Here is a 16,310-nt window from a genome sequence, read left to right on the forward strand (position 1 = left end):
GCATGCATTTTTCAAAAATGCCTATGCCCTAATGTCTTGTTGTTTCTGTCTTTAAGTCATGAATGAAGGAAGACTGTGGGACTTTTTTATCTCAGTATTATTCTATTTGGGCAGTGTGTTTACTGAAAACCCTTAAAAAATGTAGAGTATGTAAATTATGTAATGATGTTTTGAAAGGTTACACTGTAAAAAGATTTCCCCACACAGCGTTGTACTAGGAAAAGGGGGCACACTGCTAATTGTTAGACAGCATCACTTTGCTCATTGTTTGCACATATATTATTTATTAGTGTGGCTAAGATTTGGAGAGATCTGAGCAGCAGCTACTTAACATCCAAATTAGTGTGATTTCCTCTGGAGATGATTATATTATTCACCTTTGTTATTTCCCCCTGCTGGCTAGCTTGACATTTCAACCAATAACATGTCTTCCACATATATTTTATATGTATTTCACAGAATACAATAATAAAATAGGACAGCCAATCATTTTGCCGCTGTAAGCGGCAAATGATTGGAATTCTTACTTGATGGAGCACTACAGTCTGATAAGTTGACTAAATATTTCAGATTGTGAAAGTTAGGCCTTCTTTGTTGTTGTGCTGAACAACTTTCTAACCTCCTAACCGTTTAACCTTGAACGGCCAAAGGCTGGGAGAATTCACAACCACAACATGCATTGCACTATCAGGCCAGTCATGAAAATAGTATTTCCGGCCAAGATGCAGCTCAGTGGGTTTGTAGAACTTAAGGACATTTCTGTAGCATTACACACACCTTGCTGGCGTGGTCGAGGGATAGGCACAGGGTAAAAGGAATATTTATTGAACTTCAATATAAAAAACAATATTTAACAAATAGTAAAAACAGGTGAAGTAGAACAAGTAAGAACAAGTAGATGAAGAATATTTAACAAATATAAAAAACAGCTGAGGTAGAACAAAAAAAATAAAATAAAAAAATCGGTGAAAATCAGCCGCGTATCGGCCGATACCGATACACGTAAAAAACGTGAATATCGGCCGACCGATATATCGGTCGATCCCTAGTTCCCACTAAAGGCAGCTAACTGTACCCCTCACCATGCACCCCCCCGTGTTTCATCCTTTCAGTCCAAAGAGATGCTCAAGACCTACCCGTCCTTCGTCAACTTCTTTGAAATGAGCAAAGACACCATCGTCAAGTGTGAGAAGCTGAAGCCACGTTTTCACGCGTTCCTCAAGGTACGTGACTCCGTAGGGCTGGGCTCACGCTCTCACCCACTGGACGTGGAAAAGTTAATCTCTGATCTGCTTTTTCCGAGAAATGAAGTGTTGCAGTGACACATTTTGTTTTTGATTATTTTGTGCCACCTCCTTTTGAACACCGCTGTAACTGCTGTTATGTTCTCTCTGCTTCTTCTCCTCGTGGGTCTGCAGATCAATCAGTCCAAGCCAGAGTGTGGGAGACAGACTCTTGTCGAGCTTCTCATTAGGCCAGTGCAGAGGCTGCCCAGTGTTGGCCTTCTGCTCAATGGTAACCCAGATCTGCGCCGACGACGGTCAAGACTCACACATACATGCATTACATTTCATTGCCAGTTGGCATGATTTAAAGCGGGATAGGTGGTCCACTATCTCAAACAAACCCCCCCCCACAAGTTTGTTCACTTGTGGGCACCAAAATCATGTCACTTTTGCTTTTCATTTGTTTCCTCCTGTTCGTTTTACGCAAGCCCATCCATTTGACTTATTGGACCCTTGCTCTCTTTCTCAACCTCTTCAACTCACCTGCAGACATAAAGAAGCACACCTCGGATGACAACCCCGACAAGAGAACCCTGGAGAGAGCCATAGAGGCTCTGAAAGAAGTCATGACGTGAGTTCTGTGCCTCAACGACAAGTAATTTTTTTCATGGACAAGTATTATGGCTCTGGTACAATTTTGTTAATTCTCGTAATTAATTCATTGACACTGCAGCCAACCCTATAAAATCAGTATTTGTCACAATGATTAGAAACGGACGCTGAAGATTATTCCAGGATGTTTATTTGTATTAATGGCCATTCACATAAGCATTAAGTCTTCAACGCCCCTATCATTGACATTTCTAACATGAAAGGTTTTAGAAACTATTTAATTTGAAAGTTCATGTCAACAAATCGGGCGCATGGTTAGGATCCGTTATTCAATGTTTGCTTGCTCTGAACTAAATCGTTCAACAGGCATAACAAAACAGCATTGGTTTGTAGCAGTCAGATGCACAGTTACCACACCAAGTGGTAATTACCAAAGTATTACCAAACACGCTCATTTAAGCTTTGTTTTCCGATGGTAAAGGATGAGCTGTAGCGATAATACTGTAGTTTGTTCTGATATCAAAGCAATTGTAAGGACTTTGCTTTTCTCAAGTCCATTTTTTTTATCTTGAAACCGAATAAATTGCACTTTTGCACACACAACCACACCACAAGTGCTCCGTACAGTTCTCAGAAAGCACTCTGGCATTGCGATCTTGAAACGTTTGCGTCTGCTGCGATGCTCTTCTGTGTGTTCCGCCCCTCGGGCAGCAAAACAGTACTCCCACTGTGAAACTGCATAGCATTGTTTGTGTACCACCAGTTTTCCAGACCACTGTTTTTTCTCTAATGTTGACCTTTATAATTTAATACCATGTGCTCTGGTTCCCTGGAAAAAAAAAAAAGGCAGGTTATCAGTATATCAATATGCCCTTCAGAGTTTCTGCTCTTTTATTGTATTTTCTACATCATGTAAGGATTTTTCTACACAATTATGTCTATATACACATGGTTAGCATTAATTAATTAGAGAAAAGCATGAATATTGTCACTGCCAATTTCAATATACAAGGTCAGAATGAAAAGGATATTTGGCCTTTTCCATATTGCTCATATCTATTGTGTCCAAGTGGAATGCTTCAATCTATTTTATTTTACAGATTTAAAGCATTTGTGGTTAGTTCCCGTTTTTTAAAAACATGAAATGACAAAAGTCCACCATTGATTCAGTGACCCTCCTCCCCCGTTCCCCCCTGATCTCTCTGCATCGTTGCGTTTTCACGCCAATGCATCTCTCCCCTCTTTCATTCTCATCACTTTGTTCTCTGTTCTGGCTCCATTCTTTAATCCTCTGTTTTTTATGTTTGTTGTGGGTCTACTTCCTTCCGGCTCTGGTCTGTAGTCACATCAATGAGGACAAGCGGAAAACAGAGGGCCAGAAGCAGATCTTTGACGTGGTGTATGAAGTCGATGGCTGCCCTGTAAGTTGAAGCGCTGCAACGCCCTTCTATTATATATTCTTTGAATTCCCCCTCCAATCCTTCTGCTCTGTTAGCTTAATGTTTTGTCGCAGATGAACTGGGCTTTTAATGGATGAGTGGACCTGTTTGTAATTGAAGCAGTTTCCTCCAGGCCCCCTCAGACATTTGATCATTCCACAAAGGCTGTCGATTTTAAGCCACACGAGCACGGAATATGCCAACTTTGAGTTTGTTGATGCAAAACAACTGCGGTAAGAGGAGATTATACCAGAAGGAATAACTACTCAACTTTCCGTGCATACTCAAATTCAAGGCATAACATCACACTGAAGGTTGCCAGACATTAGTATGGCAGTGTCTTATCTTGTATTGCAAAAAAAAATTGCTGCGTTAAATGCGTAGTCCGACTCCTAAGAGGATGCAAACAAGTTTAAGACATCCCTTTCGGCGAGTGGATACTTGGATACTTATGGATACTTGCCATGATCCATCTATCGCCGGGATATACATAGTCGCTAAATGGATCCTCAATGAAAAAAAAATTCTGATGCAGCCCTGGCCATCATCGACGACATGCATGGAAGACATTTTATTTTACCCAGTGAGAGCTCTGGGTGGATCATATCCTCCCATCCCTCCTCACCTCTACTCCCCCCCCCCCCCCGGCCAGGCCAACCTGCTGTCGTCCCACCGCAGCCTGGTGCACCGCGTGGAGACCATCGCCCTGGGAGACCAGCCCTGCGACCGCGGAGAGCAGGTCACACTCTTCCTCTTCAACGACTGCCTTGAGGTAACATACACACACGTACATTAACGCAGCCACTCACTCATTCACTCAAGGCTGGGTTTTGGTTCCACGTCGACGCAACGTAAGGCGGTTTATGGAACCATTACGTCCTGGGGGTCCCTCCTTACGTCCGCCGCAAGGGCCTGACATGCGCCTCCCAAAAATTGTAACCTTGTGTTGAGGCAATGCAGCAGCGAGGGCTGTGATCTGGTTGATCACTAAAACCCGACGCAGAACTAAAACAGGTTTACAACTGCGTTGAAGCGTCTTCGTGGTCATTGCGTTGCTTCTACGTGGAACCATAATTGAGCTCTCTCTCTCTCTCTCTCTCTCTCTCTCTCTCTCTCTCTCTCTCTCTCTCTCTCTCTCTCTCTCTCTCTCTCTCTCTCTCTCTCTCTCTCTCTCTCTCTCTCTCTCTCTCTCTCTCTCTCTCTCTCTCTCTCTCTCTCTCTCTCTCTCTCTCTCTCTCTCTCTCTCTCTCTCTCTCTCTCTCTCTCTCATTTATATATATATATATATATATATATTTGGGGCCGCACCATTATCTTATTTCCAACGACTCGTGTTCGGAAACGGACTCCAAAAGTTTTGGACGCATTCCTTCAGACGCTCCGCTCTCATTATGAGAATCTCTCGGTGCGCCTCTCTGTTCAAGTGCAAATTCATTTAAAAACGGAGCCGGCAAGCTCTTGTTGACAGAGGCTGGCGAGAAAAGGTGAATAATTTATGCCGCCGCAATCTATCGTTGCTGACACGGGGGGGGGGGGGTGGTGTGTGTGTGTGTGTGTGTGTTAATTAAGGAAGGGGCAGCATTAGAAACGGGGTAGGCAATCGAGAACACAAGGGGGGAAGCAGCTTTGCTGATTCCGAAGGTGTCAGTGACGCCTCCTAATGAGGTGTGTGTGTGCATGTGTCAGTGTGTTCATTTTGTCTCTCATACATGTAGCCATTTTTTGCAAGGTTACATTTGTGTGTGTTTTTTGTGTCAGCTTTAAAATAGGTTGTGTGAGTGTACTTAAGACTGTGGCCTTGGCTCATTGTTGTTCAGGAAGTAGTGAACAACAAGGAGTAGGCAAAACGTGGCTCATTTGAATGAATGCACATGTTGTGAATGGATCATTAATAGAGCCCAACCAAGCCCCTGTCCCTTTACCACGCATGCACGCGCGCGCGCACACACAGCTGCTAATTAATCTGATATTAATGAGGCCTTCTATTAGGGCCCCATTGATTTGCCGATAGCAGCTCAAGTTCTCATCTCAAACACCCCTATATTTATTTCTATTTTGTAAGCCCATGCATACATACACACTCGTTGGTTACTTACATGATCCTTTCTTGCCAAAAACCTAAATGTTGTCCTTTGCCTTCAACCTCCACTAGACTTTTATTTGTTACTAAAATTACTTGCATAGATGCTGTAAATCTGTCGCTGCCAAAAAGCTATTTTTGAACGCTCTGGATGAGATTTCAGTGGTCGCACAGCAACACAACAAATGCAATTTCGCAAACGGAATCAGATTGAAATTTGAATGTGCGACCATGATGTGTATTTCTTTATTTCTTTATTTGTGTTTGTGTGTGTTTTAGATTGCCAGGAAGCGTCACAAGGTGATCAGCACATTTAAGAGTCCTGTGGGACAGACCAGGCCGCCAGCCCAGCTTAAGCACATTATGTTGATGCCACTGTCCCAGATCCGCAAAGTGCTGGACCTACAGGACACCGAGGGTAAGACTCGCAATCCAAATGTTCTTGCATTTGCAACACATTTTTCTCCTATTTGGGAGAACACGCGGCCATTTCGTTGCAGGGTTCCCATGTGTAAAGGAGACCTTATTATAACAACATCGTCACCAAATGTTGGTATGCATAATGAAATGATGGGTAAATCCATCATCTTTATTGGGATATCCAGCTGTGAACGATTTGTTGCCTGAAAAAGGTTGTTTTCAATGGGTGGTTTCCACCCACTCTCCTTGTTGATTTGTTTTAGTTTTGGGGGGAATTGTAAAAAGGAAGTGCTTCTATATCTGTTTTTATCTTGGACTTGCCTTGACGTGCCACTTGGAGCACCGTCTGTGGTCTGGTGCAATTTATGGACCAGGAAGTGCGGTTGAGGGCAACCATTATCAAATTGGCTGAATTTTCTTTGGTAATCGTGTTGGATTCTGTGAGGCCCTTAAAGGGTGTGTTTAGCAGTATAACTTCCTCCTACGTTGTTTTAAAAATGCATGGGTTTGGTCAAAACCGACCTTTGGGCAAAACCTTGCAGATGGAACTAGCAGAATTCATGTATTTTACAGAGAATTACTCCAGTTCAACAATTATATGCATTTTATTATAAAAAAACGTACAAACTATATAAAAACATCATGTAAGGCCGTTTTCAACAGGAAGAAGCGGTTTTGGGGTTTACTTACCCTTTTACACAAGCCACAAAGTGTAACGGGTGTGTATAAAATACACCTTTTTATACATCCCTACTCAGTGGACCCTATGCTGTTGTCACATCCTGAGGCAAATGAGTCAATCGCTCATTCACTTACTCCTTTTCCTTTAAGGGGAACCGTCACGTGCCCTAGCTTATAATATAAGGGAGTTATGCTTCATACATGTGGTCTTCAACATCTGTTTCTGTGGAAAAACCTGCATAAAACTTGCATAATTTCTGTCATTGGTCCTAAATGGTCCCACTTTTCCCATACCTTATTTTCACAAGAATCTCAAAGTTGACATGTTATACCACCAGGTGTGAATGTGATGAGCCATTACAAGCCGTTTTGAATATCTCAGCTGGTGGTATAATACCTTGGAATTGTTTTTCTTTGTTGCTATATTTGATCAATATTCCCTTCATTTTACTCTTCATCACGGCCCTGTTTCTCTGTTGTTTTAGTTTGGTCTTCCACGATCCCTCCCCACACGGTCTCATCCCCCTGTTTGTTATTGAATGTCTCTATCGGTGTGTCTCTCCCCTGGGTGCAGAGTGTGTGAACGCCTTCGCCCTGGTGGTACATCCGCCCACTGAGCAGGAGAACCTGCTGTTCAGCTTCCAGCTGACGGGAGAGGAGACGGTGAAGAGCGACTGGCTTCGCACCCTCTGCCGACACGTCGCCAACACAATCTGCAGGGCCGACTCGGTGAGAGGCACTCACACACTGTCTCTCCCGCCCCCCCCGCTGTCGGATTTATTTTAACGTTTAAATTATTTAACGATTGCAGGCTGTGATCCACTGTTATGTTTCATGATGCTGTGTAACACACACGAGCGGCTCTAAAGATCTTGTTGCGTTGGTGCAGCGTTGCTCAATAAACGTAGAGGTAACACTGCGCTCGGGATCACCCCCCTTTTTTTTTTTTACCTCTGGATGGCTATGGCTTATTTAGATAAAGGTGTTGGAATATTAGCTGGCAGGCACTGCAGGCAATGAGTACTGGAAGAGGAATTCCCCTAAGCCCCATCAGAATTGCATCTCTACCGAAGGTATTCCTTGTCTTTGGATCACAATGAGCCTTGGAACTATTTTTAGAAGTCCAGTTGTAGCGTGATGAACGTCTATCATTGCTCCATTTCATTGTACACATGACAAGGAAAACAAGCATATATATTGTATGAACGGCATATGCAATACAAGCCAGAGAAGATGAAGTAGCCAGCAGGAGAATTGACTGGTTCATATCAATTGTCCTTTCATGACATGCTTGATTAGAGGTGACACCATTTCTGTCTCATGCAAACAACACAGGTTTCGATGTCACTTGTGACACCATCTAATTCTTGCAAGGGTTTAAACTTTAATTCTGTCCCAGTAATTAGTCTTGAGTAAAATCAGGTACCATCCATGTGCTGCATGTATTATCATACATTCATCATGCATGTCATTCACCATTAGGGCACCGTAACCTCATGTTTTTTCAAGATTACGGGAATCTGAATAGCTTGTCTGCGCATTATTAACCAATTTGACAGCACACACAGGTTAAGAGGCACTTCAGAATCCAACGACAGCTGTCAATCTATTGTAGAGAAGATAACTCCCCAGTGTTTTAGCAAACCAATCTGTGCTGAAATCATGAGCACAACAAAATTAGCAAAGTTAAAACAGATTTGTGAAGGCAACATTGTGCAACAACGTTGTACGTTGTACCGAATAATAGCAATATTGATGTATTTTGCCATCATATTCCATATTCCACTGTCCACTGCGTCGGGACAACACTACACCTAACGGCCAACAGGGGGCGATGTTGGCCTCCGGTCTGGCCTGAACAGCTCAACAGCTGCATTCCTAATGCTCTCTCTACTGGGTCAACGGTGCGCTGTGAATACCAACGACTCGGAGCCCCTGCTTGTTAAATGTGTACTGCAGAGAAGGGGTGGAGGAGGAGGAGGAGGAGCAGTAAGGGAGAATAAAGACTTGTGTGTACACGGCTGCACACACACAAGCCTATTGCACTGTTGGGCATTTCCACTGTTCACTCTTTTGCCACTGCGTCAAGTATTATTTCGGCCCTCGCACTTGTGGCATCGCACCCCCCTCCCCCCCCAACCCCCTCTGAAAGCAGTATTTATTTCAAGGTTTTTGTTGAAATGTTGCTCTAGTTTGAACAATTGTTGAATTTGTTGCATCCCTGTCTGCTCTTCCCTTGGGGTCTTTCGTGGCGTAACCCAGGACGACCTGATCCAGAGAACTAGTCCCGAGCCCCTCCAGGTCAGCACCAAGGACATGGACAGCACCTTGAGCAAGGCCTCCCGAGCCATCAAGAAGACCTCCAAGAAGGTACATCACACAGCTGGTCTTCCCGTGCGCCTTGTGTCCTGAAGGTTACCTGGGAGAACTGTCGAGTGCTCTACGCACACCACTTGTATGACAACTCCAACTGGGCCTTTTGAACTCTATATTATCCAAAAAGATTCCAGACTCAAGTAAGTGCTTTGCTACAATAGACAAGGCTGCCTTTCTGCGATTTATTGGTGGATCTTTTCAAAGGACCACACTTCAGGCCACCAAAAAAAATGAAAATAAGTTTTCTGAAATGGAAAGACTTTGGAACATGCATGGTGTTGGTACTGTCTAACAGAAAAAGCAGGCATTTTACAACCCACCACTTTCAGATCCGTTGTGTTTCTTCCTGGCATTAGCCTCGCGTTAACCTTGATGGACAGCAAGAGGGTACATGTTCACTTTGCTTCTCTGAATGCAGGTCACGCGGGTGTTCTCCTTCAACAAGACGCCCAAGCGGGTCATCCAGAGGGCCTTCATGGCCAACGGCACGACGGAGGAGATGAGCCCCAGGCTGAGCGCCGAGAGCCGCTTCGCCAGCAGTTCCACCCTGGCCGTAAGTCCACCGACCGCTTGCTCTTGATAATCGCCGGCTAAAACACTCCAAAAAAACAAAAACCTTTCCCACTTATAAGAGTGATCATCTGCATGGACGGATAGCTGGCCCGCGGCAGTGTGAACGATCCCCTCCGCCCCCCCCCCCCCCCCCCCCCCACGGTTCCCCAGATGCTGCCTCCACCTATCGATGGAGTTTTAATCGGGCGACGGGTGGTGTGTGTGTGTGTGTACGTAGGTGTGGGAGAGCAGGTCGTCGATACGGCCCTTCATGGCCCACTTTGTTTGGAGGCGAACGAGAAAAATACCTTGTTTTCCTAATCAATAAAAAAGAGAAGCGGTGGATATGAGAAGATGGCGGGGGTGATGTGTGGGCGTGTGTAAGGAATAGCTCTCCATCCAGGAGGCCTCATCCTCTCCACCTACTGTCTGGCCGTCTGCGGAGGCTGCCCGCCGGATTATGTCTGAGTTGTGTTAACCTGTCTACGGGGCCTGTCTGCTCCGTCACCCAACCGCCCCCCGCTCGCCTTTCTATGGATCTATATCTAGCTATCCATCTCATCTCGTCTTTCTTGGTGTCGCCTTGGAAACGCTCACCCACTCCATAGGGAGCAGAGCATAAGCAGCGAGAAAAGAACAGGGGTAGGTGGTCGGGGTATGTGGTTGGGTGTGAGTGGGGGGGGGCTGTCCTCGATTTGTCCATCTGTCTAATTTCCTATCCGTTCATTATATCCTTTTAAACCTTTTGTGGCAGGCCAGGCGTTTGATCCTTTCATCAGGGTTTGTTTTTGTTTTGTGCGTGTGTTTTGTTTTAATGTGATGTGGGTTCCAGGTTTTAAATCGTACGGTGTCAGGGGGGCCTTCTTTGGGGGTAGTGTGTTGCAAAGCTAAAGCCCGGAGGCCCTCGCCCGACAGCGGTGCTAAAGCAACCTCTATAAAATGTCGATTACGGCTCTCGCCCTAGAAGTCCAAACCGATTCAAGTATTTTGGACAGCTAGGGTTTCTGAATATTGGAAATGAATTCTACTATACACGGATCGAGCCATCCAGTTTTTATTTTAAAAACGTCAAATATTCTTACCCAGACTAAATGGGCGACCTTTTGACAGAGGCCAAGAGGTATAAATGCCGTCGCGTCAGGGCCTTTCTTTAACCGCTGCCTTCTCCAAGAATGGATGAATTCATGAATTAGCCTTCGATCAGGCCTTTTAAATGCTCTCTTCTCCAGCATGTAGGGACTTATTTGTAAATTCTGTAATTTTCTATAGCCCCAACTTTACTGCAATCCCATTTGTACGAGACATAAGGCTACTCATCCAATAGTAATATCAAAGTGTTAGCTCGCTGGTGTCACTCTAAATCTGCAGCAATGCCATGATGCTTTCACATTTATTTATTTATTGAATTTAAATGATTGAAACGCCCATTTCCTCCCTTCAGTTCAGATTCAGTGTTTCCTTTTTGAAGGTAGAATCTTTCCATCCAGTCTACCTTCACTATTATCCATCAATGTCCTCGCATGTCCTCATCCTTTGCCCCGTGTCCTCCTGTTCTGTCCCTGTGTTTGTGTGTGTTCTCTCTCCCAACCCCGTCGTGTTGCTGTGCTCCCAGATGTCCCGCTCGGCCTCTACTTTCAGCTTGAGCGATTCGGCCAAGAACAGCGCCATTGTGCAGCGCTCAAACTCTCTGGACCACCCGCCCCTCAGATCCAGGGTGTCTATCTGCGTACGCGACCCATGCAGCCCTGCTCCGAACCCTCCTCCGTCCGCCACTAGCACTAGCGCCCGCCCGAGCCCCCAGGCGGCCACAGGCACGGGGGCTCTCGCCGGCAGTCAGAGCCCTGGGCTCCCATCTAGCCGGGTCAGCCTGCTCCTCAAACCGGCCCCCCAGGCTCCCCGGACACAGTCCAACCCTAGATTCCCCACGGCCGCATCAGGCCATCGCTCCCCGAGCTCCAGTCCCCGGAGCCGTGTCCCCGCCAGCCTCCGAGCCCCCCACCTCAACCTAAAGCCCACCGACACAGCCCGGAGGAGCGTGCGGCAGGCCCCCCCCGCGGTGTATCAGGCCAGGGTCTCCGTTCTGGTGCCCCACCTGACGTCGTACGCCCGAGGCGGGAACCCTTCCGGCGGGTCGGGGCGGGACGCTCCCCCCACGGATCCACGGAAGCCGGGCCCGACCGGTCCGCGCAGGGAAACCCTGCTGTAGAGCGCCGGCAGTCGGACGTGAGCATGCCCCTGTTGTCCACGCTGGGGATGCACCCGTACCGTTTCCTCTGCATTGAATCCCTGCGGCAGCGCCTCCATATTACCTCGAGACACCATGTATGACCTTTTAGTTTTGGCATACTAGAGGCAAAAAAGTAATGGAATCCCTGTGATTGGATTTAGTTCTCCATTGTTTTGATTATCGCGTACACTTCAAAAAAAGCCTTGCCAAGTATCTTATCCAAATACACAGACTAATTATACGTATCGGTGCATCCTTGGTCCAAGATCAACTTCCCTTATAATTTGTTATTGATCACTAATTGACCAGATTAGTAGGAATTGTATTATTAGTAATCGGCTAACTACAACTAACCTTAATGATCAACCAATAAAAGCCATACAACCGGTGTGTTGGCGGTAATGGTCAAGATCTGGGTAACCTCATTCTCTTCCATGTCACGTGTGACACCAGAAGGTAGTGGTGTTGGTGGATGCACATTAACATGGCTTTGGGCACTTCTTTCTGTCACTTGCTTTTGAGGAGAATGCTGGAGTTTTAATTTCCTGTTTTGTTGAATTCCCCCTCCCAATGTCTGTCGTTACCGGTCAAAGACAAAATGGTGATTAGTGAGAAGCGGTCTGAACGGAGGATGGTAAGGAGTAACCGTCTTTCTCCATCTCCACCATTATGTAATTGGTCCAAATGTCAAGAGGCATTTCTGGGATTTGTCAGAAATCTGCTTAAAAATAACACAGCATTCCATTTACTCGAGCTGGAGTCCCACTTGGTGTTTTTTGGCAATGTGCAGTTTACAGCGGTTCAATCATTTTTTTCTATTTCTGTTTTGCCATATTTTTCCTGGAACTGATTACCTCACTGCTTTCTCCCAAATACACTGTTCTGTAGCCGTAATGAAGGGACAGAAAACGCAACCCATCGCTAAATCAAGTACACACGGTCTCAAATAAACACATGTTGTGGCGATTGTGCTTTCTGATTAGCACAAATTGGTGGCAGGTTGGTGTTCTTGGAAAATGCCATCCCAGTCCCCAATTTGAGCCAATTAGAAACAGTATTTTCAATTACCTGTGTTTTCTCTTATGTTTGTCATAAGTGATTGTTGCTATTTATATTGAATCCTTTATCCTTTAAAAGGCATGCACAATTCAGTGATATATATCAAATTAAACTGCATTCCCCCTTCTACCATTTTGATTTAAGACATTTGCTTAATGCACTTCAGACAAACCCATGCTTTGGTGGCAGTGTGGCCTTTAGTTTTGAGGTGAGAATAAGGCCCATAAGATATGTGTTTGGTTGTACTTTCTCCACTTTGAATCAGTACACAACCCCAGCTGTATGCCGCCATCTATTGCTTGTGCTCTGTGTTTCTGCATAGACACCTTGCTAACTAACATGTAATAAGAGCTGCCGTTCAGCAGCACTCCACTCATTCAGCCACTGCAAGAAAACAAAGACCAATGAGCAGCTTGTTCTTGTTTACAGCGAAAGTATTGTGTGTCTTTTTCTTTTGTTTGCATGTTTGTTTTTGACTTTGCAGAGCCCCGAAGGTTCGTTTAGTTTGGCCCTCAGTGTATTTGTTCGCTCTCTCTTTCTCTTACTTGGAAGACGGTAAGGCGCTTGAGAGGGCTTGTGCGTCAAAGGGTAATTACAATGAGAGCCAGACATACATGGAAAACAAACGTAACGATTGCTCTGTCATTGTGGGGCATGTGATTAACTGCACTTTGGAAACCTGTTTGGACTTGTGAGGCATATGAACAAACACGTGCAATTGTTGGGTGATACACACATTAGGTTCACGGGTGCCATCTTGTACATCAACCTGTTTGTTGTTTTATTTTCCTAACTGCCTCTTTAAAGAGTAGCTACTCACTGATTGAACGTGTATGTTCATGACCATCTAGCACTATTCTTTCATATTTATATTGGTGTACTTCGCTTTTTACAAATGTTTTGTACAAAGAAGTTTTTAAACTGTAAAATGATCTGTGTAACATAAATACATTACATTTTTTTTGTATTTGAAAAAAAAATACAATCAATCTGACCAATATAAATGACCATGAATAGTGTACAGAAGACGATCCATTGTCTGTAGTTACCCTTTCTAAACACTGGTGTGGGTCAATGGGACTGAACAAAATCTGCCACCTAATGGGAGCATTCCCTTCGATTGTTCACACGCAACCCTGAAGTCTGAAGTCACACGTTTCAGTCCTTTTGACGCGCCTGTTCTCTCCCTTCTCCTTTTGCAGGCCCGTCATTCGCCCTCTATGGTCAGCCTGCATTCCGTGTTCGAGCGAAAGTACCACACCTTCAGCCGATCCACCACCCACCTCATCTGAACATCTACCACAATCCCCAACAATAATATATATATTCTTGGTCCATAGTGAACAAACCGTAATGCCAGCATGGTTCAAATGTGATGCTTTGGTCGTATCGGCATTTGTCCGGGCCGTCCCACCAGTCTTGTGGCGTCTAATAGGTTCTATATTAGATCTTATCGAGTTCAACCCCATCATGCTATTTCTATGTGTGTTTCTAAATGTATTTCCTTTATTCCGTTGACTTTACCTAATGGCTTCTGAACGTGGAGGATGCTTGCTCCATCCAACAGCATGGCCTGTGACCCAAATGTGAGGTTCTCCAATGGTATTGCACAGTGTTAGGGGCCCGCTTTGGATGAACGCAGGCACTACCGGGGTATAATCTACCATTTTGATCAATGAAGGATATCGGGCTCTTATTTTTTTATTTTATTTCGGTATTAGTTGCATAGCTTGTTGGAGACAGTCTTTTGAAATATCTATATTCACTGAACATTTTATCCTTAGCAACGTAGATACAGTTCACCTAACAGCGATAATTTGAACAATTATTAACAATTTGAGTGTTGTGTTTCGTGAAGGTTCCTACTTTGCCTCCAGCTTTCATAAAGCTGGCTTTATGTTTTTAGCTTTGTTGACTCAGCGGATCAAGTCGAACTGTTGTTACCCTTCTGCTTTTAAAATTTTTGGTCTTTTCCTTTTCTTATGTTTGGTCAGAGGAAGGGATGCTGCATCAAGTATATATTTAGTGTTGTAGATTTAATGTTCTCCTCGTTTCTATGTTTTCAGTCATCTGTTTGTTTTTCTACTTCATGTTGTTTGTTACTTTTGTGGTATATATTGTCTAATTTGGGGTTTTAATTGTCTATTTTCCTTGACTGTTATATATTTAATGCACTTCCACATTGGAGATTGAAGTTTACTCATTATACTGCCTCTTGAGTTTCCATTGAGATTTAGATTATTTCCGATATACAATGGGAAACGGGACTAATTCACATTTTCAGTCCGTACAGAACACTGACGTTGTTATGCCAAGTCTGTAATGTTATGGTTGAAAATGCTTTTACTTCAATAAAAGTCCATTTCATACAATCTTTATTTTTTTGTATCGGCTAATGGAATATTTCCATATAAACCAATGTGGACTATCATTGTTTCCTTTACTTTCACATGAGTTGTTAAGACGTGTTGCTAATTGCATTGCAGTCATTTTAAAGTACACTCAAATGGATCGCACATAAGGCAGGCCATGTAATCCATTATTGTGAAGTACCCCTTTTTACGCGTTGAAACGGATAATTTGAAGTTTAAGGAAAAGGCTTTTAGAGAATCAACAGGGGCATGAAGAGATGCCATTGAGCCATGACATCCTTCTCACACAAGCCCGAACCAACTGGGGCCAGGGCCCGGATATGCTCTAAATATAATGCATCATTCAGATCAGTCAATTCAGTTCAGTTGCCTGTATAATAACTTGTATAATTCCCATGTCGCACCACCATAACTGGATATTTAGTGGCATTCTTGCGTGGTTGTAGAGTTGTGAGACATAACGGCAGACGCGCTCTCCTTGGAAATAAATAGGCTATACGAGTTTGATTACTGACTGGTTTCAAATAAAGGTGTTTGATTTTTTTATGTGAACAAGGCATTTAAATCAATTTCTGGTAGGTTATACAAATTTTTGGGAGGTGGAAAATCTTTTTAAATAGTACATATATAAATGCTTCAGACTTCAGATATTTATGTATCGTATTACAGCCAAATAAGCTATTTCCGAAAGTTGGTAGCGCAAGGAGATGGAATGGAAGTCATCGTCTTATGTATTTTAGTGAGGGGGGGGAAACTAAAAGCTAATAAAAAATACCTACTGACACGGTCTATCGCAACCCACAGACAAACGTCAATTAATTTCATTTTCTTCAGGTGTTTCATCCTGGTTTTCTGGTTTCTCCCTCCCAGCCAATCACACTGCGTTGTTCTCATTGGCTCTTAATTGATGTCCTTTGTTTCCCCCTGCTAAATGAAGTTGAGCGGTCCGCTGTTCGAAGAAAGCGACTCGCTTTCTGGGGTGAGTAAAGTGTGTAGGCTACGCGTAGCCGTCGACTAGGGCAGCGGTTGATTTCACCTTTCCACCTTTGCTTTAATTTGCTTCGCGCATTAGTCTGCGGCTAGTTTTCAGTCGCTGTGTTATTCTTTCGGTCTCGCACCGTTTCTCGTGTGTTTTCGCCTAAGCCCAGTTGCTCATTTGTATGCTCCCCAGTGCGGGGCTTGGGGTCCAAGCCGCCGTCACTGTATTTATTTAGCCGGTTGCGTTCTTTGATTTGATCGCCAGTGAGTGGCTTGGGGTTTCAAAAG

General features: G+C 44.4%; 1 protein-coding gene across 5 annotated transcripts in view; it reads left to right on the top strand.

The window, feature by feature from the left end:
- Positions 1 to 15,068, top strand: part of ect2 (epithelial cell transforming 2) — a 36,994-nt gene extending 21,926 nt beyond the window's left edge. For 3 of the 5 annotated variants that reach the window (XM_056603814.1, XM_056603816.1, XM_056603815.1), the window contains 11 exons: positions 1,113 to 1,223; positions 1,419 to 1,515; positions 1,776 to 1,857; positions 3,181 to 3,259; positions 3,930 to 4,049; positions 5,637 to 5,775; positions 7,033 to 7,187; positions 8,721 to 8,828; positions 9,253 to 9,387; positions 10,999 to 11,609; positions 13,875 to 13,948. In XM_056603814.1, coding sequence (XP_056459789.1) covers positions 1,113 to 1,223; positions 1,419 to 1,515; positions 1,776 to 1,857; positions 3,181 to 3,259; positions 3,930 to 4,049; positions 5,637 to 5,775; positions 7,033 to 7,187; positions 8,721 to 8,828; positions 9,253 to 9,387; positions 10,999 to 11,592 — 1,620 coding nt within the window. In that variant the 3' untranslated portion in view covers positions 11,593 to 11,609; positions 13,875 to 13,948. Of the gene's footprint in view, positions 1 to 1,112; positions 1,224 to 1,418; positions 1,516 to 1,775; positions 1,858 to 3,180; positions 3,260 to 3,929; positions 4,050 to 5,636; positions 5,776 to 7,032; positions 7,188 to 8,720; positions 8,829 to 9,252; positions 9,388 to 10,998; positions 11,610 to 13,874 lie in introns of all 5 variants that reach the window. The other 2 variants (XM_056603817.1, XM_056603818.1) reach the window with 1 other exon arrangement.
- The last annotated feature ends 1,242 nt before the right edge of the window (positions 15,069 to 16,310 follow it).

This window comes from Gadus chalcogrammus, chromosome 12, assembly GCF_026213295.1.
Source record: "Gadus chalcogrammus isolate NIFS_2021 chromosome 12, NIFS_Gcha_1.0, whole genome shotgun sequence".
Lineage (NCBI taxonomy): Eukaryota > Metazoa > Chordata > Actinopteri > Gadiformes > Gadidae > Gadus > Gadus chalcogrammus.